General features: G+C 49.3%; 1 protein-coding gene across 4 annotated transcripts in view; it reads left to right on the forward strand.

Annotated features, from left to right (window-relative positions):
- Positions 1–7,600, forward strand: part of laptm4b (lysosomal protein transmembrane 4 beta) — an 86,029-nt gene extending 78,429 nt beyond the window's left edge. For 2 of the 4 annotated variants that reach the window (XM_038808593.1, XM_038808597.1), the window contains exon 7: positions 3,996–4,974. In XM_038808593.1, the coding sequence (XP_038664521.1) occupies positions 3,996–4,070 (75 nt within the window). In that variant the 3' untranslated portion in view covers positions 4,071–4,974. The other 2 variants (XM_038808594.1, XM_038808595.1) reach the window with 2 other exon arrangements.
- The last annotated feature ends 8,118 nt before the right edge of the window (positions 7,601–15,718 follow it).

Here is a 15,718-nt window from a genome sequence, read left to right on the forward strand (position 1 = left end):
TTGAAATTAATAGTGAGAGTGGATAGGAAGATCCAATTCCCATTGTTTGAGGGGGGTCCATAACCAGGGAGCACAGGATTTCAGGTAAGAGAGGTTCAGAGGGGATTCAAGGGGGTCTTGGCAGGATTCTCTGGTCACTCTGGCAACGCAGCCTGCCCGTCGGTTTCCTAGCGGTGTGAGGTGGCTTCAATGAGAATTCCCATTGCCAGCGGTAGGAGCAGCCAATCCCTCCGCCGGCAAACGGCTCGCCACCTCCCGCTGCCGAGAAACGTGTGGTTTGGAGGTCGGAGAATCCCACCCTTATCTCCCAGAGGATGGTAGAGATCTGGAGCTCACTGCCTGAAAAGGTGATTGAGGCAGAAACCCTCACAGCGTTTATAACATGTTTGAAAACCTACCAGGCTAGGGGGCCGAGAGCTGGAAGGGGGGATTAGACAGGATGGACGTAGAAACATAGAAAATAGAAGCAGGAGGAGACCATTCGGCCCTTCGATCTGCTCTGCCATTGTGGTGAATTATAAGCCTAGTAATTCACACTGTGTTCTATGATATGTATTGTGTCCTTGTGGGCTCTGTATGCGTGCAGTTGCACGGCTCTGCCCATAGGGGGAGATGAGGAGTTTGTACTGGGCTCCACCCATGGCTCCGCCCATGACTCCTCCCACTAACCAGAAGTATAAAGCTCTGCAGTCGTGAGCCTGCTGCCAGTTTATCTCGTCGCAGGCAGGCTCTGTTGTAAGATTATTAAAACCACTGTTCACTTCCAATCACGTGTCTTGTGAATTGATGGTCACATCAGCTATTCATTATGATAATGGCTGATCATCAAGTTCAATACCCTGATCCCGCCTTTCCCCCCATATCCCTTGATCCCTTTAGCCCCAAGAGCTGTATCTAATTCCGTCTTGAAATGACACAATGTTTGGCCTCAACTACTTTCTGTGATAGTGAATTCCACAGATTCCCCACTCTCTGGGTGGAAAGATTTCTCCTCACCTCAGTCCTAAAGGGTTACCCCTTATCCTCAAACTATGACCCCTAGTTCTGGACCCCCCCACCATCGGGAACATTCTTTCTGAATCTGCCCTGTCTAATCCTGTTAGAATTTTATAAGTTTCTATGAGACCCCCCCCCCAAATCACTGGACATCACGATGGTGAGAGCTGAATGGCCTCGTAAATGATTACGATTTTGTTAATCTTTTATTAATACCAGGAAAATACTGCAGGTTCTGGAAATCTAAATTAAAAACAGGAATTGCTGGAAAAACTCAGTAGGTCTGGAACAACGGGGAGAGGAGCAGAGTTAACATTTGGAGTCCCTATGATAATGGTCCCTCTGGGCAGCACGGTAGCACAAGTGGATAGCACTGTGGCTTCACAGCGCCAGGGTCCCAGGTTCGATTCCCCGCTGGGTCACTGTCTGTGTGGAGTCTGCACGTTCTCCCCGTGTCTGCGTGGGTTTCCTCTGGGTGCTCCGGTTTCCTCCCACAGTCCAAAGACGTGCAGGTCAGGTGGATTGGCCATGATAAATTGCCCTTAGTGACCAAAAAGATTAGGAGGGGTTATTGGGTTACGGGGATAGGGTGGAAGTGAGGGCTTAAATGGGTCGGTGCAGACTTGATGGGCTGAATGGCCTCCTTCCGCACTGTATATTCTATGACTATTCCTCAAAGCTCTGAAAAAGAGTCACCCGGATTCGAAACATTAACCAACATTTTACACCATTTCTGTTTGGGATCAGCACTCAGATTGATGATACATTCTAATCCGGATTCCATATTGAACTGCTTTCGACATACCTGCAAAATGCATGTTTGTAGCTGTTCCCTTGCTTGATGGGAGCGAGGAAGCGAATACTTTACGCCATATTATTGACACAGAGTTGGTGACGTGTGTCTTCATTGCAAGTAGCTTTACGCCCACCTTCACTGTTATTCCTGTTCTTTAACAGCATTAAACTTCACTCTGAGAGGATTATTGCTGCTTTTTATTTTCCCCTGGTCTTGTCATAAGTAAATTTAGTGATGACATTTCGGCGCAAAATAGTCAATCAGCTTTTTATACATCTCTGTAAGATATTCTTCTCCGTTCAAAGACAATGCCGACAGAAACTGGCGTGATTCATCACTTTAAATCATCCCCTGTCTTGGCTGTGAATAGCATCTCTTGAGTTTAGTTTGCATTTACATTGTTGAAAGTGAATACTTCTATCTGGAAACTAAAATGTTTCAAGCGCCCTAATGGGTTCAGTCAGGCACAGCTCAGTGGCTAGCACACTTTCCTCTGAATCGGAATTTTGTGGGTTTATATCTCGCTCCAGAGACTTGATTTGATTTATTGTCACATGTACCGAAGTACAGTGAAAAGTCTTTTTCTGCGACCGAGGAACGTACACAGTGCGTACATAGTAGACATAAGAATAATCAACAGGGAACATTGACAAATGGCACATCGACAAACAGTGATTGGTTACAGTGCGGAACAAGGGGCCAAACAAAGCAAATACATGAGCAAGAGCAGCATAGGGCATCGTGAATAGTGTTCTTTCAGGGAACAGACCAGTCCGAGGGGGAACCGTTGAGGAGTCTTGTAGCTGTGGGGAAGAAGCTGTTCCTATATCTGTATGTGCGAGTCTTCAGACTTCTGTACCATCTGCCTGATGGAAGGGTCTGGAAGAAGGCAATGCCTGGGTGGGAGGGGTCTCTGATAATGCTGTCTGCCTTCCTGAGGCAGCAGGAGGTGTAGACATAATCAATGTGGGGTTGGCAGGTTTGTGTGATGCGTTGGGATAAGTTCACTACAGTCTGCAGTTTCTTGCAAGCTTGGACCGAGCAGTTGCCATACCAGGCTGTGATGCAGCCGGATAGGATGCTCTCTATCGCACATCTGTAGACGTTTGCCAGAGTCGATGCAGACATGCCGAATTTCTTTAGCTTCTGTAGAGAGACGTTGTTGGGCTTTCTTGACTGTTGCAACAACGTGAGTGGACCAGGACAGACTGTTGGTGATGGTGACCCCCAGGAACTTAAAGCTATCGACCATCTCCACTTCGGAGCCATTGATGCAGACAGGAGTGTGTGTCGTGCTGCGCTTCCTGAAGTCGATGATCAGTTCCATGGTCTTTCCAACACTTAGAGAGAAGTTGTTTTCGGTGCACCATGCAACCATATCTCCCTTGAGCACAGAAATCTAGGCTGATGCTCCAATGCCAGCAGCAAGGGGGCGCCGCACTATCAGAGGCACCGTCTTTCAGATGAGAGCTGGAATTCTCCGCCTGTTGGAATTCTCTGTCGGAAGCCTACCCCTGCCCGAGGGTTTCCCGGACGCTTGGGATGGCTTCAATGAGAAATCCCATTGACAAGCAGCGGGAATACAGAATCCCGTTGCCAGCGAATGGCACACTGCCAAGAAACAGGCGGCTGGAGGACCAGAGAATCCAGCCCGAGGGGTTAAACCAAGATCCTGTCAGCTCTCCCAAGGGGGATGTAAATGATCCCATTGATGTTATTTTTAGGAAGGGCTTGAACTGCTGAGGTACATCTGTTGTAGGTACACCCACAATGCTGCTAGGGAGAGAGTTCCAGGATTTTGACCCAGCGACAGTGAAGGAGCGTTCAAAATATTTCCAAGTCAGGATGGTGAGTGACTTGGAGGGGACTTGCCGGGGGGGGGGGGGGTTCTGGTGTGCTTGCTGCCCTTGACCTTCCAGGTAGGAGAGGTCGCAGGTTTGGAAAGTGCTGTCGAGGGACGTTTGCCGAGTTATCGTGTTGCTGCTTGTGGGAGCTTGCTGTGTCCAAATTGGCTGCCACATGTGCTACGTTACAACAGTGACTGCACTTGGAAAACTGCTTCCCTCACTGAAGAGTTGGCGAAAGGCTCTAAGGGCATGCAGGCTGTCCCTTCACCCAAGACAATTAGAATGGTGCAGAAGCAAATGAGGATTGGAATACACGGCCTTTCTCCTAATAAACTGTCTCCTTGGTTTACTTTTAGATCCTTCTGCCACCAGATGAGGAAGCTGCCATGATGCCGACAAAAGATCCAGCTCCACCTTATATGTCAGCTTAAAGATCATCACAGCAGCAAAAACCTGTGCAAGTATTGAAACAACATACGTACGGTGTCAAACCAAAAACTATCCAAGAGATACCTTCATTCCATTGTGAAAAGTGTTTTGCAGTATTCTGGGAGTGAAGCTTTCTAGACGTATGACTTGGTTTTTTTTTTGTGTATTTTGGTGGCTCGGTTTTAAAATATGATTCAAGAACATTTATCGACGTTTTAGCATTCATTACAGATTGGTTATGAATCCTATTGTGATCCCGCCCGATTATTTTGGAGATGATTGTAGTGAGTTGGAATCTTGACTAAGAAACTAGTTTGCCGACGTGAGGAGGAGGTCAATGATTCAGAGCCTTTTGATTCGCTGCAAGTGATTTTGAATAGATTACTTTTGTCGTTAAACACTTGGAGATTTCCCCCCCCGTTATAAAGGGCCAATGGTTGACCCGTCATTGATGATCTACTCAGAGCAAAATTACATGGAATCGTGCAGCACGGAAAGAGGCCATTTGGCCCATCCTGACGGTGCTGACACTCTTAAAGATTTGCTCAATTAGTTCCCCCTCCCCTACTCCTTCCCTGCAGCCCTGCAAATCTCCTCCCCTTCAACTAATTAACCAATTCCCTTTGAGAGTTACGGTTGGATCTGCTTCCACCTCCTGCCAGACAGCACCTTCCAGATCACATTCCAACTCGCCGCATCAGATACCCCTCATTTCAATTCTGACTCCTTTACCAACCCCCTCAAACCTACAACCTCTTGTAAGTGGCCCTCCTAACATTGGAAACAGTCACTTCTCAATCACTCTACCAAAACCCTCCATGATTTTGAACACATGTATTGTGCTTCAATGAATAAATCTATCGGCATCCTTCTGCGCCCACCCCTTCCCCTCCCCCCCCAGAACCATGAAAGTCTTCCCAACGCCCTCGCTTTTCACCCCCACCAGCCTCCGCAATCAAAGAATCGTTGTGGTGGTGGCCTTCTACGAGGTGTACAAGCAGAGTCACCTCTTTCGAGCTAGAGACAATCAGATGTTCCATATCTGCCCCCACTGAATGCCTGTCCTTTTAACAGTAAACAACCAAGATATTTCTGGAAGGTTCTTACTGATCTCAGATCCTTGAGGGTGATAACTGGGGTATAACCATTTGACGAGCCCGTGCTCAGACTGTTACTAAATCTATTCATTTCCCCTAACAATCATCCCCCACCTTTTCCGCCAACTGCAGAAAGGTGCCGCTACCAAGCATGTCCATCCCTCACCTTCCCGTCAGCATTCTGTCGGGACCATTCCCTCCGTGACACTCTGGTCTACTCCTCCATCACCTCCAACATCTCATCCCCTTCCCACAACACCTTCCAAGGCAATTGCAGGAGGTGCAACACTTGCCCCTTTACCCCCATCCCTCCCTCCTCACTGTCCAAGGCCCCAAATACTCCTTCCAGATGAAGCAGAAGTTCTTTCAATTTGGTCAACTGTATTCCCTGCTCACAATACGGTCTCCTCTACAGTGGGGAGACTTAACCCAGACTGGGTGACACTTTACGCAACGCCTTCGTCCAGTCCGCACGACCCTGACCTTTCCGTCGCTTGCAATTTTAACTCACCTTGTTCTAATGCTCACATTTCTTTCCTCGGCCAGCTGCAATATTCCAGTGAAGCCCATTGCAAACGGGAGGAGCAGCACCTCATTTTCCAATTAGGCACTTTACAACATTTTGGACTTAACCTTGAGTTCAACAACTTCAGACCATAAACTCTGTTCTCCACTTTGCTGTAATTTTTTTCCTACCCCTCTCTCCCCACAGGGCCAATGATCTTATTCTTATTTTTGCTTTCAGAGAGTGCTGACCCTCGTTCTGCCATTGACACATTCTGCAACCTGACCGATGTGCCACTATTAGCAGCTGCCTTAGTCTTTAACACTCTCATTAACAATTTGTCTTGTGTCCGTGACGTCCTTGTCAAATCTCTCCTGAGCACCCCCACCCCCCGGTCCCTGGCCTTCTATTTGGCTCCACCCGTTCTACCCCATTCTCTTCAACAGTATAAAACCCATCACGTTTCTACCTCTCCTCAGATCTGAAGAAGAGCCATGAGGACCCGAAGCATTGGGCGGGATTCTCCGACCCCCCCCTGCTGGTCGGAGAATCGCCCGGGGGGGGGGGGGGGGGGCGTGAATCCCGCCCCCCCCGGCTGCCGAATTCTCCAGCACGATGGCCGACGCAGAGATGAACCCCACCTTGCGCATGCGCTGGGATGACGCCAGCACACACTGGCGCTCCCATGCATGCGCCAACTCCAGCCGGCCGGCAGAGGCCCTTCAGCGCCGGTTGGCGTGGCACCAAGCCCCTTCCCCGCCGGTCGGCGCGGCACAAACCACTGCGGCGCTGGCCTAGCCCCTGAAGGAGGATTCCGCACTTTTGGGGCGGCCCGACGCCAGAGTGGTTCACGCCACTCCTCGGGGCGGGAGTTGCCCAGCCCGCCGATTCTCGCAGAATCCCGCCCATTATCTCTGCTTCTCTCTCCACAGATGCCGCCAGACCTGCTGAGCTGTTCCAGCATTTCCTGGGTTTCTTTTGCTTCTGGTCTGTTGATTTAAACAACTTCAGACCTGAATTCTGCTCCCCATTTTGATTCCTGTCCCCCCCCCCCCCCCCCCCCCCCCGCCCATATTTTGATTCTATTTTTATCCTGTTTGACTATTATTCACCTTTTCTTTGTACATGACACTTTGCAGCTGATTTTTCCTTCCTGGTTTATTCACGTAGCAAACATTCAAATGAATCAAGTTCAAACTAGGTCAGAATTGTGAGCATTTTAAAAACTGTTTATATACACTAAATAAAGCAGAAAAATGAATCATTTGTCAACACACTGTGAATGAATGAACTTGCAGCACATTAACTGAAGGCTGTCTGTGTACCTGTAGCCCTTCCTGCAAATACTCCCGGTTTAATAAATCCTGTGCAAGTTGACCCTGTACGTCTGGTGTTTGATTCCTGTGTCACTTTATTACCTTAGTCAACAGGACGGACGCAGTAATTAGTTCATGCACCTTACAGGCAACGTTTCAAAGGACAGGTAATTAATTCTGGCTGTGAGATGCTCCAATTGACCTCTTCACATTGTTACATCTCGCTTCACGAGTACAAGGCTGACAGCTGTGCGGAAACCAGACGTGTCCACGTTATACATCATCGCCCCAAATTGGCGCGCTCTGCCCATGACGAAGAAAAACTGCAGATGGAAGATTGAGATGCTTTTATGTTTCCCGTCCTACAGCATCATCGCCCCAAATTGTGGGGCGGGACTTCCCTATCGCGTCCGTGGCGGGACACGTTGTGAGCGAGAACGGAAAATCTGGCGCGACAGCCAAAACGCCGTTAACTTTCAGCGGGAACGGAAAATCCCAGACACGAAGGAGGGCGGAAGATTCGGCCATGGCTACCCAATGGCTGTCTGCTGACGTATTGTCTGTTCCAGCTCATTCACTGCACAAAACAAAAATAAAGGGCTTCCTTTGATGACGCTGTTCTGCTCCTTTGACTAATTGCTTTTTTGTTCGTTTTCAATATTTACCTTTGTACCTTTAACAAACACTGCTCTATTTAAAATTATTACAGCTCCCAACAATGGTTCCTGCTTTTAGCTCCACCCAAACTGATTCTACATCTTGATCCTTCGATCTAAGATCCTCTCTGACCTATGTAGTAATCTTATTGCTTATTAACAATGCTACTCAACCTCCTTTTCCTTTTTGCCTATCCTTCCTAAATGGCGTATGCCCTTGGATATTCAGCGCCCAATTTTGATCACCCTGCAGCCACATCGCCATAATAGCAGTTAAATCGTACCCATTTAGCTCAAACTGTGCATTGAAATCATCAACCCTTTTGCAAATGCCCTGTGCATTCAGATACAGTTCCTTTAATTCTGCATTTTCAATGCCATTCTCCATCTGACCCTACTTGTTGCTTGTCTATGCTTCCTCTGACTTCTATTTACACTTTCTACTGTAATACTTCCTGTTACCAGTTTTGTTTCCCTCCAATCTGAGCTCCCTCTCATGTTCCCATCTCTATTCAACTGAATCACTTGCTCGGCCTATTCAGAGGGCTGTGGGTCTGGAGTCACACGCGGGCCAGACCGGGTAAGGACGGCAGATTTCCTTCTCTAAAGGATCTTTCCACCAATCCGATAGGCTCCTGAGTCCTGATCACCATTACTGAGGCTAGCTCATTAATGGCTAAACACAAGGGGAACATTTTTACTCAGGAATATTAAAATGTGGGATTAATTACCATGTGGAGAGGTTGAGGTAAGTACCATAGATATGTTTAAGGGAAAGCTAGGTAAGCACCTGAGTAGGCCATTCAGCCCTTTGAGCCATCCAGTTAACTCATGACTGATCTCTTCCTGGTCCCAAATCCATCTCCCTGTCTGTTCCCCATATCGCTTTAACCTGTGTTTTAGCAGCAGTATATCTATCTCCTCCTTGAAACCATTTAATGATCCAGACTCCACCGCACTATGAGTTCCACAAATTCACCACCCTCTGCGAGAAATAGTTCCTCCTCATCTCGGTTTTAAATCTACCGCCTCTCAGCCCTGAGAGGGGTGAGAGGGGATCTCATAGAAACCTGTAAAATTCTACCCGGACTGGACAGGGTAGATGCAAGAAGGATGTTCCCGGACAGTGGGTGTGTCCAGAACCAGGGGTCACAGTCAGAGGCAATGGGAACATTTAGGACAGAGATGAGGAGAAATCTTCTCACCCAGAGAGTGGTCGGTCAGCCTGTGGAATTCATTACCACAGGAAGGAGTTGAGGATTAAACATTAGTTTCACGAAGCATTTAGCTGTAGCACTTGGGGCAAAGGGGGTGAAAGGAAATAGGTGGAAAGTGGGATTAGGCTATTGAGTTGGATGATCAGCCGCGATCATAATGGATGGCAGAGCAGACTCGAAGGGCCGAATGGCCTCCCCCTGCTCCTATTTTCTATGTTTCTATGTTTCTGTGGAGCATAATAATAATTTTTATTGTCACAAGTATGAAGTTACTGTGAAAAGTCCCTAGTCGCCATATTCCGGTGCCTGTTCGAGTAAGCTGGTACAGGAATTGAACCTGCGCTGCTGGCCTTGTTCTGCATCAAAAACCAGCTGTCTAGCCCACTGAGCTAAACCCAGCCCTCAAAACATCAGCTTAGACCAATTGGGCTAAATGGCCTGTTTCTGTTTTACCATCTGCGATTAAATGTATTCCTGGAGTTTTCATCACTTGACCTGCCCTCATGCTCCAGCCATTAGTCGGTCAGCACTGTAATGTTCTTGTTGGATGGCCTGATTTATATTACAAGAACACTTGTAGCTAAAGCTACAAATGATTTATTAACGTTAACTGTGGGTCAGATATGTACAAAACAACAGATGAATAACAGCATGATCATGCACAAGCAACCTCTCTCCAGCTTCCTCCAGCCAGTCTGAGGTCACCCGACTCTAACTTTCACCGATATACTAGTGAGACTCCAAGTGGTCAGTCGGTGAATTACAGCACAACCATGATATCACTGCAGACACATCCGTCTCTGTGACACACCACCTTCCCCAAGCCAGGCGGAAAGAAAAAGACAACTGCCCAACAAGATGATACTTGACTGTCAGCTAAATGGCCTCAACATCCCTTCCCCCCCCCCCCCCCCCCCCCCCGACTCCTTTTAATATTTTTATATCTGGTGAGGAGAAATATTTTAAAAAGTGATAAATAAAAACAATCTTTTTTAATGATGATCTTTCTTCAGGGTCTCACACGGCAGTGTCGCAGAAACCCCAGGCCAATCCTAGAGGGGTGACAACCCTATCTGTAAATACAATGAAATAATGGGTCAGCAAGTGATCTTCCAAGAACTTTGCCACGATTGAGGTTAAAACAGAACTGGAATTGCTGATTTCCCAGCCTTCGTCAGCCACAAGTAGGGAGCAGTGGTAATACTGGCTGATGGAGACTCGATGGGCAAGTCTTAAATCATATCATCAGATTCCTCAAGCCCTCCAGCACCCATCAATATGTGTCCTGCTCTGGTCCCATTCCACCAAAGATCAGGGGAGAAGTCGTCACGGTCTGACCTTTTTTTAAAAGATAATTTTTATTCAAATTTTCAACAAATTTTAACCAACAACACGGAAGAGAAGAGGAAAAACAGTAACCCCACCCCCAAATACAGAAGTAATAAATTAATAAAAATAATTAAATAACATGGAAACAAGTACACATACCCAGCAAAGAACACCCCCCCCCCCCCCCCTCCCGTCCCCCCGCCCCCGGCTTGCTGCTGAAGTTGACCACCCCCTAATGCTCCGCCAGGAAGTCTAGAAACGGCTGCCACCGCCGGAAGAACCCTTGCACCGACCCCCTTAGGGCAAACTTGACCCTCTTCAGCTTGATAAACCCGGTCATATTGTTGATCCAGGATTCCACGCTCGGGGGCCTCGCATCCTTCCACTGCAAAAGAATCCTGCGCCGGGCTACCAGGAACGCAAAGGCCAGAATTCCGGCCTCTTTCGCCTCCTGCACTCCCGGCTCTGCTGCCACCTCAAAAATTGGGAGCCCCCAGCCCGGCTCAACCCTGGAGCCAACCACCCTTGACAACGTCTCCGCGACGCCCTCCAAAAGCCCTCCAGCGCAGGGCACACCCAAAACATGTGGGTGTGGTTTGCCGGGCTCCCCGAACACCTGACACACCTGTCCTCTCCCCCAAAGAACCGGCTCAGCCTTGTCCCAGTCATGTGCGCCCTATGCAGCACCTTTAGTTGAATCAAACTAAGCCTCGCGCAGGAGGAGGAGGAATTCACCCTCCCCAGGGCATCCGCCCACGTCCCCTCATCAATCTCCTCTCCCAGCTCCTCCTCCCACTTATCCTTCAGCTCCTCCACCGAGGCCTCCTCCCCCTCCTGTATCACTTGATAGACTGCTGGGTCCTCCCCTCACCGACCCACGTCCCCTAGAGCACCCTGTCCTAAACCCCCCTTGGTGGCAACAGTGGAAACTCCGCCACCTGCCGCCTAACAAACGCCCTAATCTGCATGTATCTAAAGGTGTTCCCTGGGGGGAGGCCCAACCTTCCCTCCAACTCCTCCAAGGTTGCAAACTTCCCGTCGAGAAAGAGGTCCCCCATCCGCCTGATACCTGCCCTGTGCAGGCTCAAAAACCCTCCGTCCATTCTCCCTGGTACAAACCGGTGGTTCCCCCGTATCGGGGACCAAATTGAAGCCTTCACCTCCCCCCTATGCCGCCTCCACTGCCCCCAAATCTTGAGGGTAGCCGCCACCACCGGACTCGTAGTATACCTTGTTGGGGGGAGCGGCAACGGCGCCGTCACCAGCGCCTCCAGGTTCGTGCCCACACAGGACGTCACCTCCATCCTTTCCCAAGCCGCCCCCTCCCCCTCCATCACCCACCTACGTATCATCGCCAAATTGGCGGCCCAGTAGTACCCACACAGGTTGGGCAACGCCAACCCCCCCCACATCCCTACCCCACTCCAGGAACCCCCTCCTTACCCTCAGGGTCTTCTGCGCCCACACAAACCCCATAATACTCCTATTGACCCTCCTGAAGAAAGCCTTCGGAATATTGAGGGTCTGACCTTTTTTTAAAAATGTATTTTATTACAAACATGTATCAAAACAGGTGACAGCGAACAAACACCCCAGGAAACATACTTCCCATCGATCAACCATACAGTCTGTACAGATTTTTCCCCTTTTTTACCCTCCCCCTCCCCCGCAACGAACAGCCCCTCAACATGGTCACAAACATCCCCCACCTTTCCTCAAACCCCCCTGAAGAGCCCCTTCACTCATACTTTATCGTCTCCAACCACAGGAAGTCTTACCCAACCAAGCCGCTACCCCTGGTGGCGATGCCGACCGCCACTCCAGCAAAATTCGCCGCCGTGCAATCAGAGAAGCGAAGGCCAAGACATTGGCCTTCCCCCTCTCCGTGAGCTCCGGCTTCTCCGAAACCCCAAATATCGCCACCAAAGGGTCCGGGTCCACCTCCTCCTCCACTATCCTAGCTAAGACCGTGAACACTCCTGTCACAATATGCACCCATGCACATCATGAGGTGAAAGCAGGCAGTGGCAGACACCCAGGTGAGCCAATCAACATACAGAACAGAACACAACCAATCACCAGACAGAACACCAGAGGGGGGGCTTCCAACTATAAATCAGCACTCCGCCTCTTTCCACTGGTGACAACAGTAGTGACAGTCAGGGTGTACAAATCATTCAACACCTTCCACACGTGGATCAGAGCTAGCCTAGTCTAGATAGTTAATGTTAGTTTACTTAGAGTAGTAGAGTCAACCCAGAGGCAGCTGTATACTCCATTACTAAAGTTCAATAAATCTTATATTGAACCAACGCCTACGTTTGGTGTATGCTTTATTGTTCATCTGCATCGTGTTGCAGTCCGTGTTACCCCAGGGTGAATAACACGACAACTCCTGCCCAGAATCTTTCCAATTTTTCGCAACCCCAAAACATGTGCGCGCGATTTGCTGGTCCCCGTCCACACCTCTCACACTCATCCGCTACCCCCTGAAAGAACCCACTCATTCTCGCCCGAGTCATATGCACCCTGTGCACCACCTTAAACTGTATCAGGTTCATCCTTAAGGACTGACTTTAATATGACAGCATTCTTACTATTGCTCCCCTATCTCGGTTAGCTCCCCTTTGCACAGTTATGAATGTCAATCCTGGAAAGAGGTTTTGCCGAGTGGAATGTCCAATCAGGTTGCCGCCAAGGTTTGTTCAATAATTTTTGGAGATGGTGTATTCCTGAAATTTAACTGGGAAAACAAGTTCTCTGGCAGATGTTTGGCGTCATTTGTACGTTCTTGATCTCGTTGTTGAGTGCAAGAACAGGAGCATTGTCCAGGTCCTGGGTCAAAGCCATTCAGGTGAGAGCAACAAGTCACGAGGGAGCAGTGACTATCATCGGATCGCAAAGTATCGATGCAAATTGGAGAGGGCATTTGTTGTTCCTCTTCCCGGAGAATGAATGGTTATGTACATTTGGTTAGGAGGAGGTGTTCAAAATCGTGAAGCATCTTGTTTGGGTAAACAGGGAGAGACTCATTTTCCATCAGAAGAAGGGTGGGTATCCGAAGGAGTAAGGCTTCTGGAAAGAGCAAGCACAGATTCGACGGGCCGAGTGCCCTGCTCCTTTGCCACACTATTCTCTGGTCAGGATTTTCCCGAGTGTTTTCCAGCAGCAGAGGCGGCTCGCCATTGGCCGCCGGTGGGAACTTCCTTTCCCGCCAAAGTCTACAAGTCTACAGTGTTTTACACCCCCCCCCCCCCCCCCCCCCCCCCCCCCCCCCCCCCACCCACCGACCCACCTCCTTCGGCTGGACTGGAAATGCTGTTGGCGGAAAAACTTCGCGGATTGGTGTCCGAATGCCATTCTCTGCAGGGGGTGAAAGGTCAACATGTTAGCATGGCGCATACTCCCTTGCCCATCCGGGTTCCATGGGCTACACAGTGGCCCCCGATGGCACAGCGGGCTCTGCCCACGCATGCCCCCGCATCCCAACCCCCCAACACACACACACATGCACCCACGGTGTGACCATGCCGCCCAGGTTATGAAATGACACATGACTGCTCGAGCCCTGGAATGAACCCGAGGCATAAAGGTTCAGGTCTGCTGTAACCATCACGGCCACCGGGAGCGAGCGTCCTCCTCCTGCATGGAACATGTGTCGCACCATCTCCTTGCTGTCTGACATCTACAGGGATCAGAGTGGTGCAGCGGAAGCGTGTTGGGCCCATAACCCAGAGGTCAATGGATCGAAACCTTCTGTTATCTTGGAGGGTGGCCTGGTAACACACTGGTTAGCACAGTTGCTTCACAGCGCCATGGACCCGAGTTTGATTCCCGGCTTGGGTCACTATCTGAGCGGAGTCTGCACGTTCTCCCCGTGTCTGCGTGGGTTTCCTCCGGGTGCTCCGGTTTCCTCCCACAAGTCCCGAAGGACGTGTTTGTTAGGTGAATTGCACAATTTGAATTCTCCCTCCGTGTACCCAAACAGGAGCCGGAATGTGGCGACGAGGGGATTTTCACAGTAACTTCATTGCCGTGTTAATGTAAGCATATTGACTAACGACACTTGTACACCTTGGGTCGTTGCCAGCCTCCCACTCTGGGTCACACCCCAGCCTGATGGGTGGCAGGGTCCTCGGGGTGTAGGGCAGCACCTTGCACATGGGCTGCCACCTTGATCTGATAGAGTTTACAAAATTATGAGGGGCATAGACTGTGGCGCTAACAATTATACTCAAAGCCGAGAGACTAGTACAATAGAGGCTTTATTGCTGTACGATGTTGTCCCTCCATCTGCAACAGTAGACTAAGGGTCTGAGCAGCTCTCATACATTTATACATAAGCTCCCTGTGGGCGGAGCTAGCCGGCAGGGGCTGACCGGAGGAACCTGTATTACAGGTACAGGCATACATCCCCCTACTGCAGTACACATAACTACAGTGGTTATCTCACCACATAGACAGAGTGGATAGTCCCAGACTTTTTCCCAGGATAGACGGGTCAATTACTAAAGGGCACAGGTTTAAGGTGCGAGGGGCAAGGTTTAGAGGAGATGTACGAGGTAAGTTTTTTACACAGAGGGTAGTGGGTGCCTGGAACTCGCTGCCGGAGGAGGTGGTGGAAGCAGGGACGTTAGTGACATTTAAGGGGCTTCTTGACAAATACATGAATAGGATGGGAATAGAAGGATACGGACCCCGGAAGTGTAGAAGATTTTAGTTTAGACGAGCAGCATGGTCAGCACAGGAGGGCCGAAGGGCCTGTTCCTGTGCTGTACCTTTCTTTGTTCTTTGTTCTTTGTTCCTTGAGCGTGCGTCGATGCTGCTGCCCCACCCCATAAATAAATAAAGTAAAGCAAGCGAGTGATCTCAACACCCTCCTGATTTCCCAAGTGCTCGCTTGCTCTCAGAAGATCGCAATGACCGTGGAAAATCTACCTGAGACTGTGAGTGTTTGGATCAGTAAGGGCAGGCCCTGCTTTCCATTCAGAATCCCTGCAATTGGTTATCAGATCCTGTGAGTTAGGCCAAGTGAATCAACATTCAAAAGTTTAAATTTCAGAATGGAAATGAAATACTTGGCAAACCATACCCCCTCCTCAAAAGTTATAAAAATACACTAAATACTAGAAGCATTATGCTTGGTTTCTCCAGAGAATCAATGGAAAACTAATTACTTGACAACTTTGCTTGGCTCCTTTGGCATTGTTAGAAAATCGTGTGCTACTGGATTTGAACTAATGGGCAATTTGTTCTTTCAGTGCTGTACAGTGGCGGTGGTCTGTTAACCTAATTTGCTCTGATTAGGTGTGGACTTTTATTTAAAGAAGAAGCTGGACTTGAACTAAAGGACTCTGGGCTCTCATAGCGTTTGTGTGGCGGCGGTTTGTTAAACTATCCTGTACTGTAATGTTTTATCCAAGATTGTTTTCAGCCTGGACAGAGAGTGGGGGCTGGAGGGCGCACTGTTTAGGGTGTTTTGGGGGGATTGCAACAAAGGGGGGGGTGGAAGAGAGGGGCCCTGCAAAGG

The sequence above is a fragment of the Scyliorhinus canicula genome, chromosome 10, assembly GCF_902713615.1.
Source record: "Scyliorhinus canicula chromosome 10, sScyCan1.1, whole genome shotgun sequence".
In the NCBI taxonomy this organism is placed as follows: Eukaryota; Metazoa; Chordata; class Chondrichthyes; order Carcharhiniformes; family Scyliorhinidae; genus Scyliorhinus; species Scyliorhinus canicula.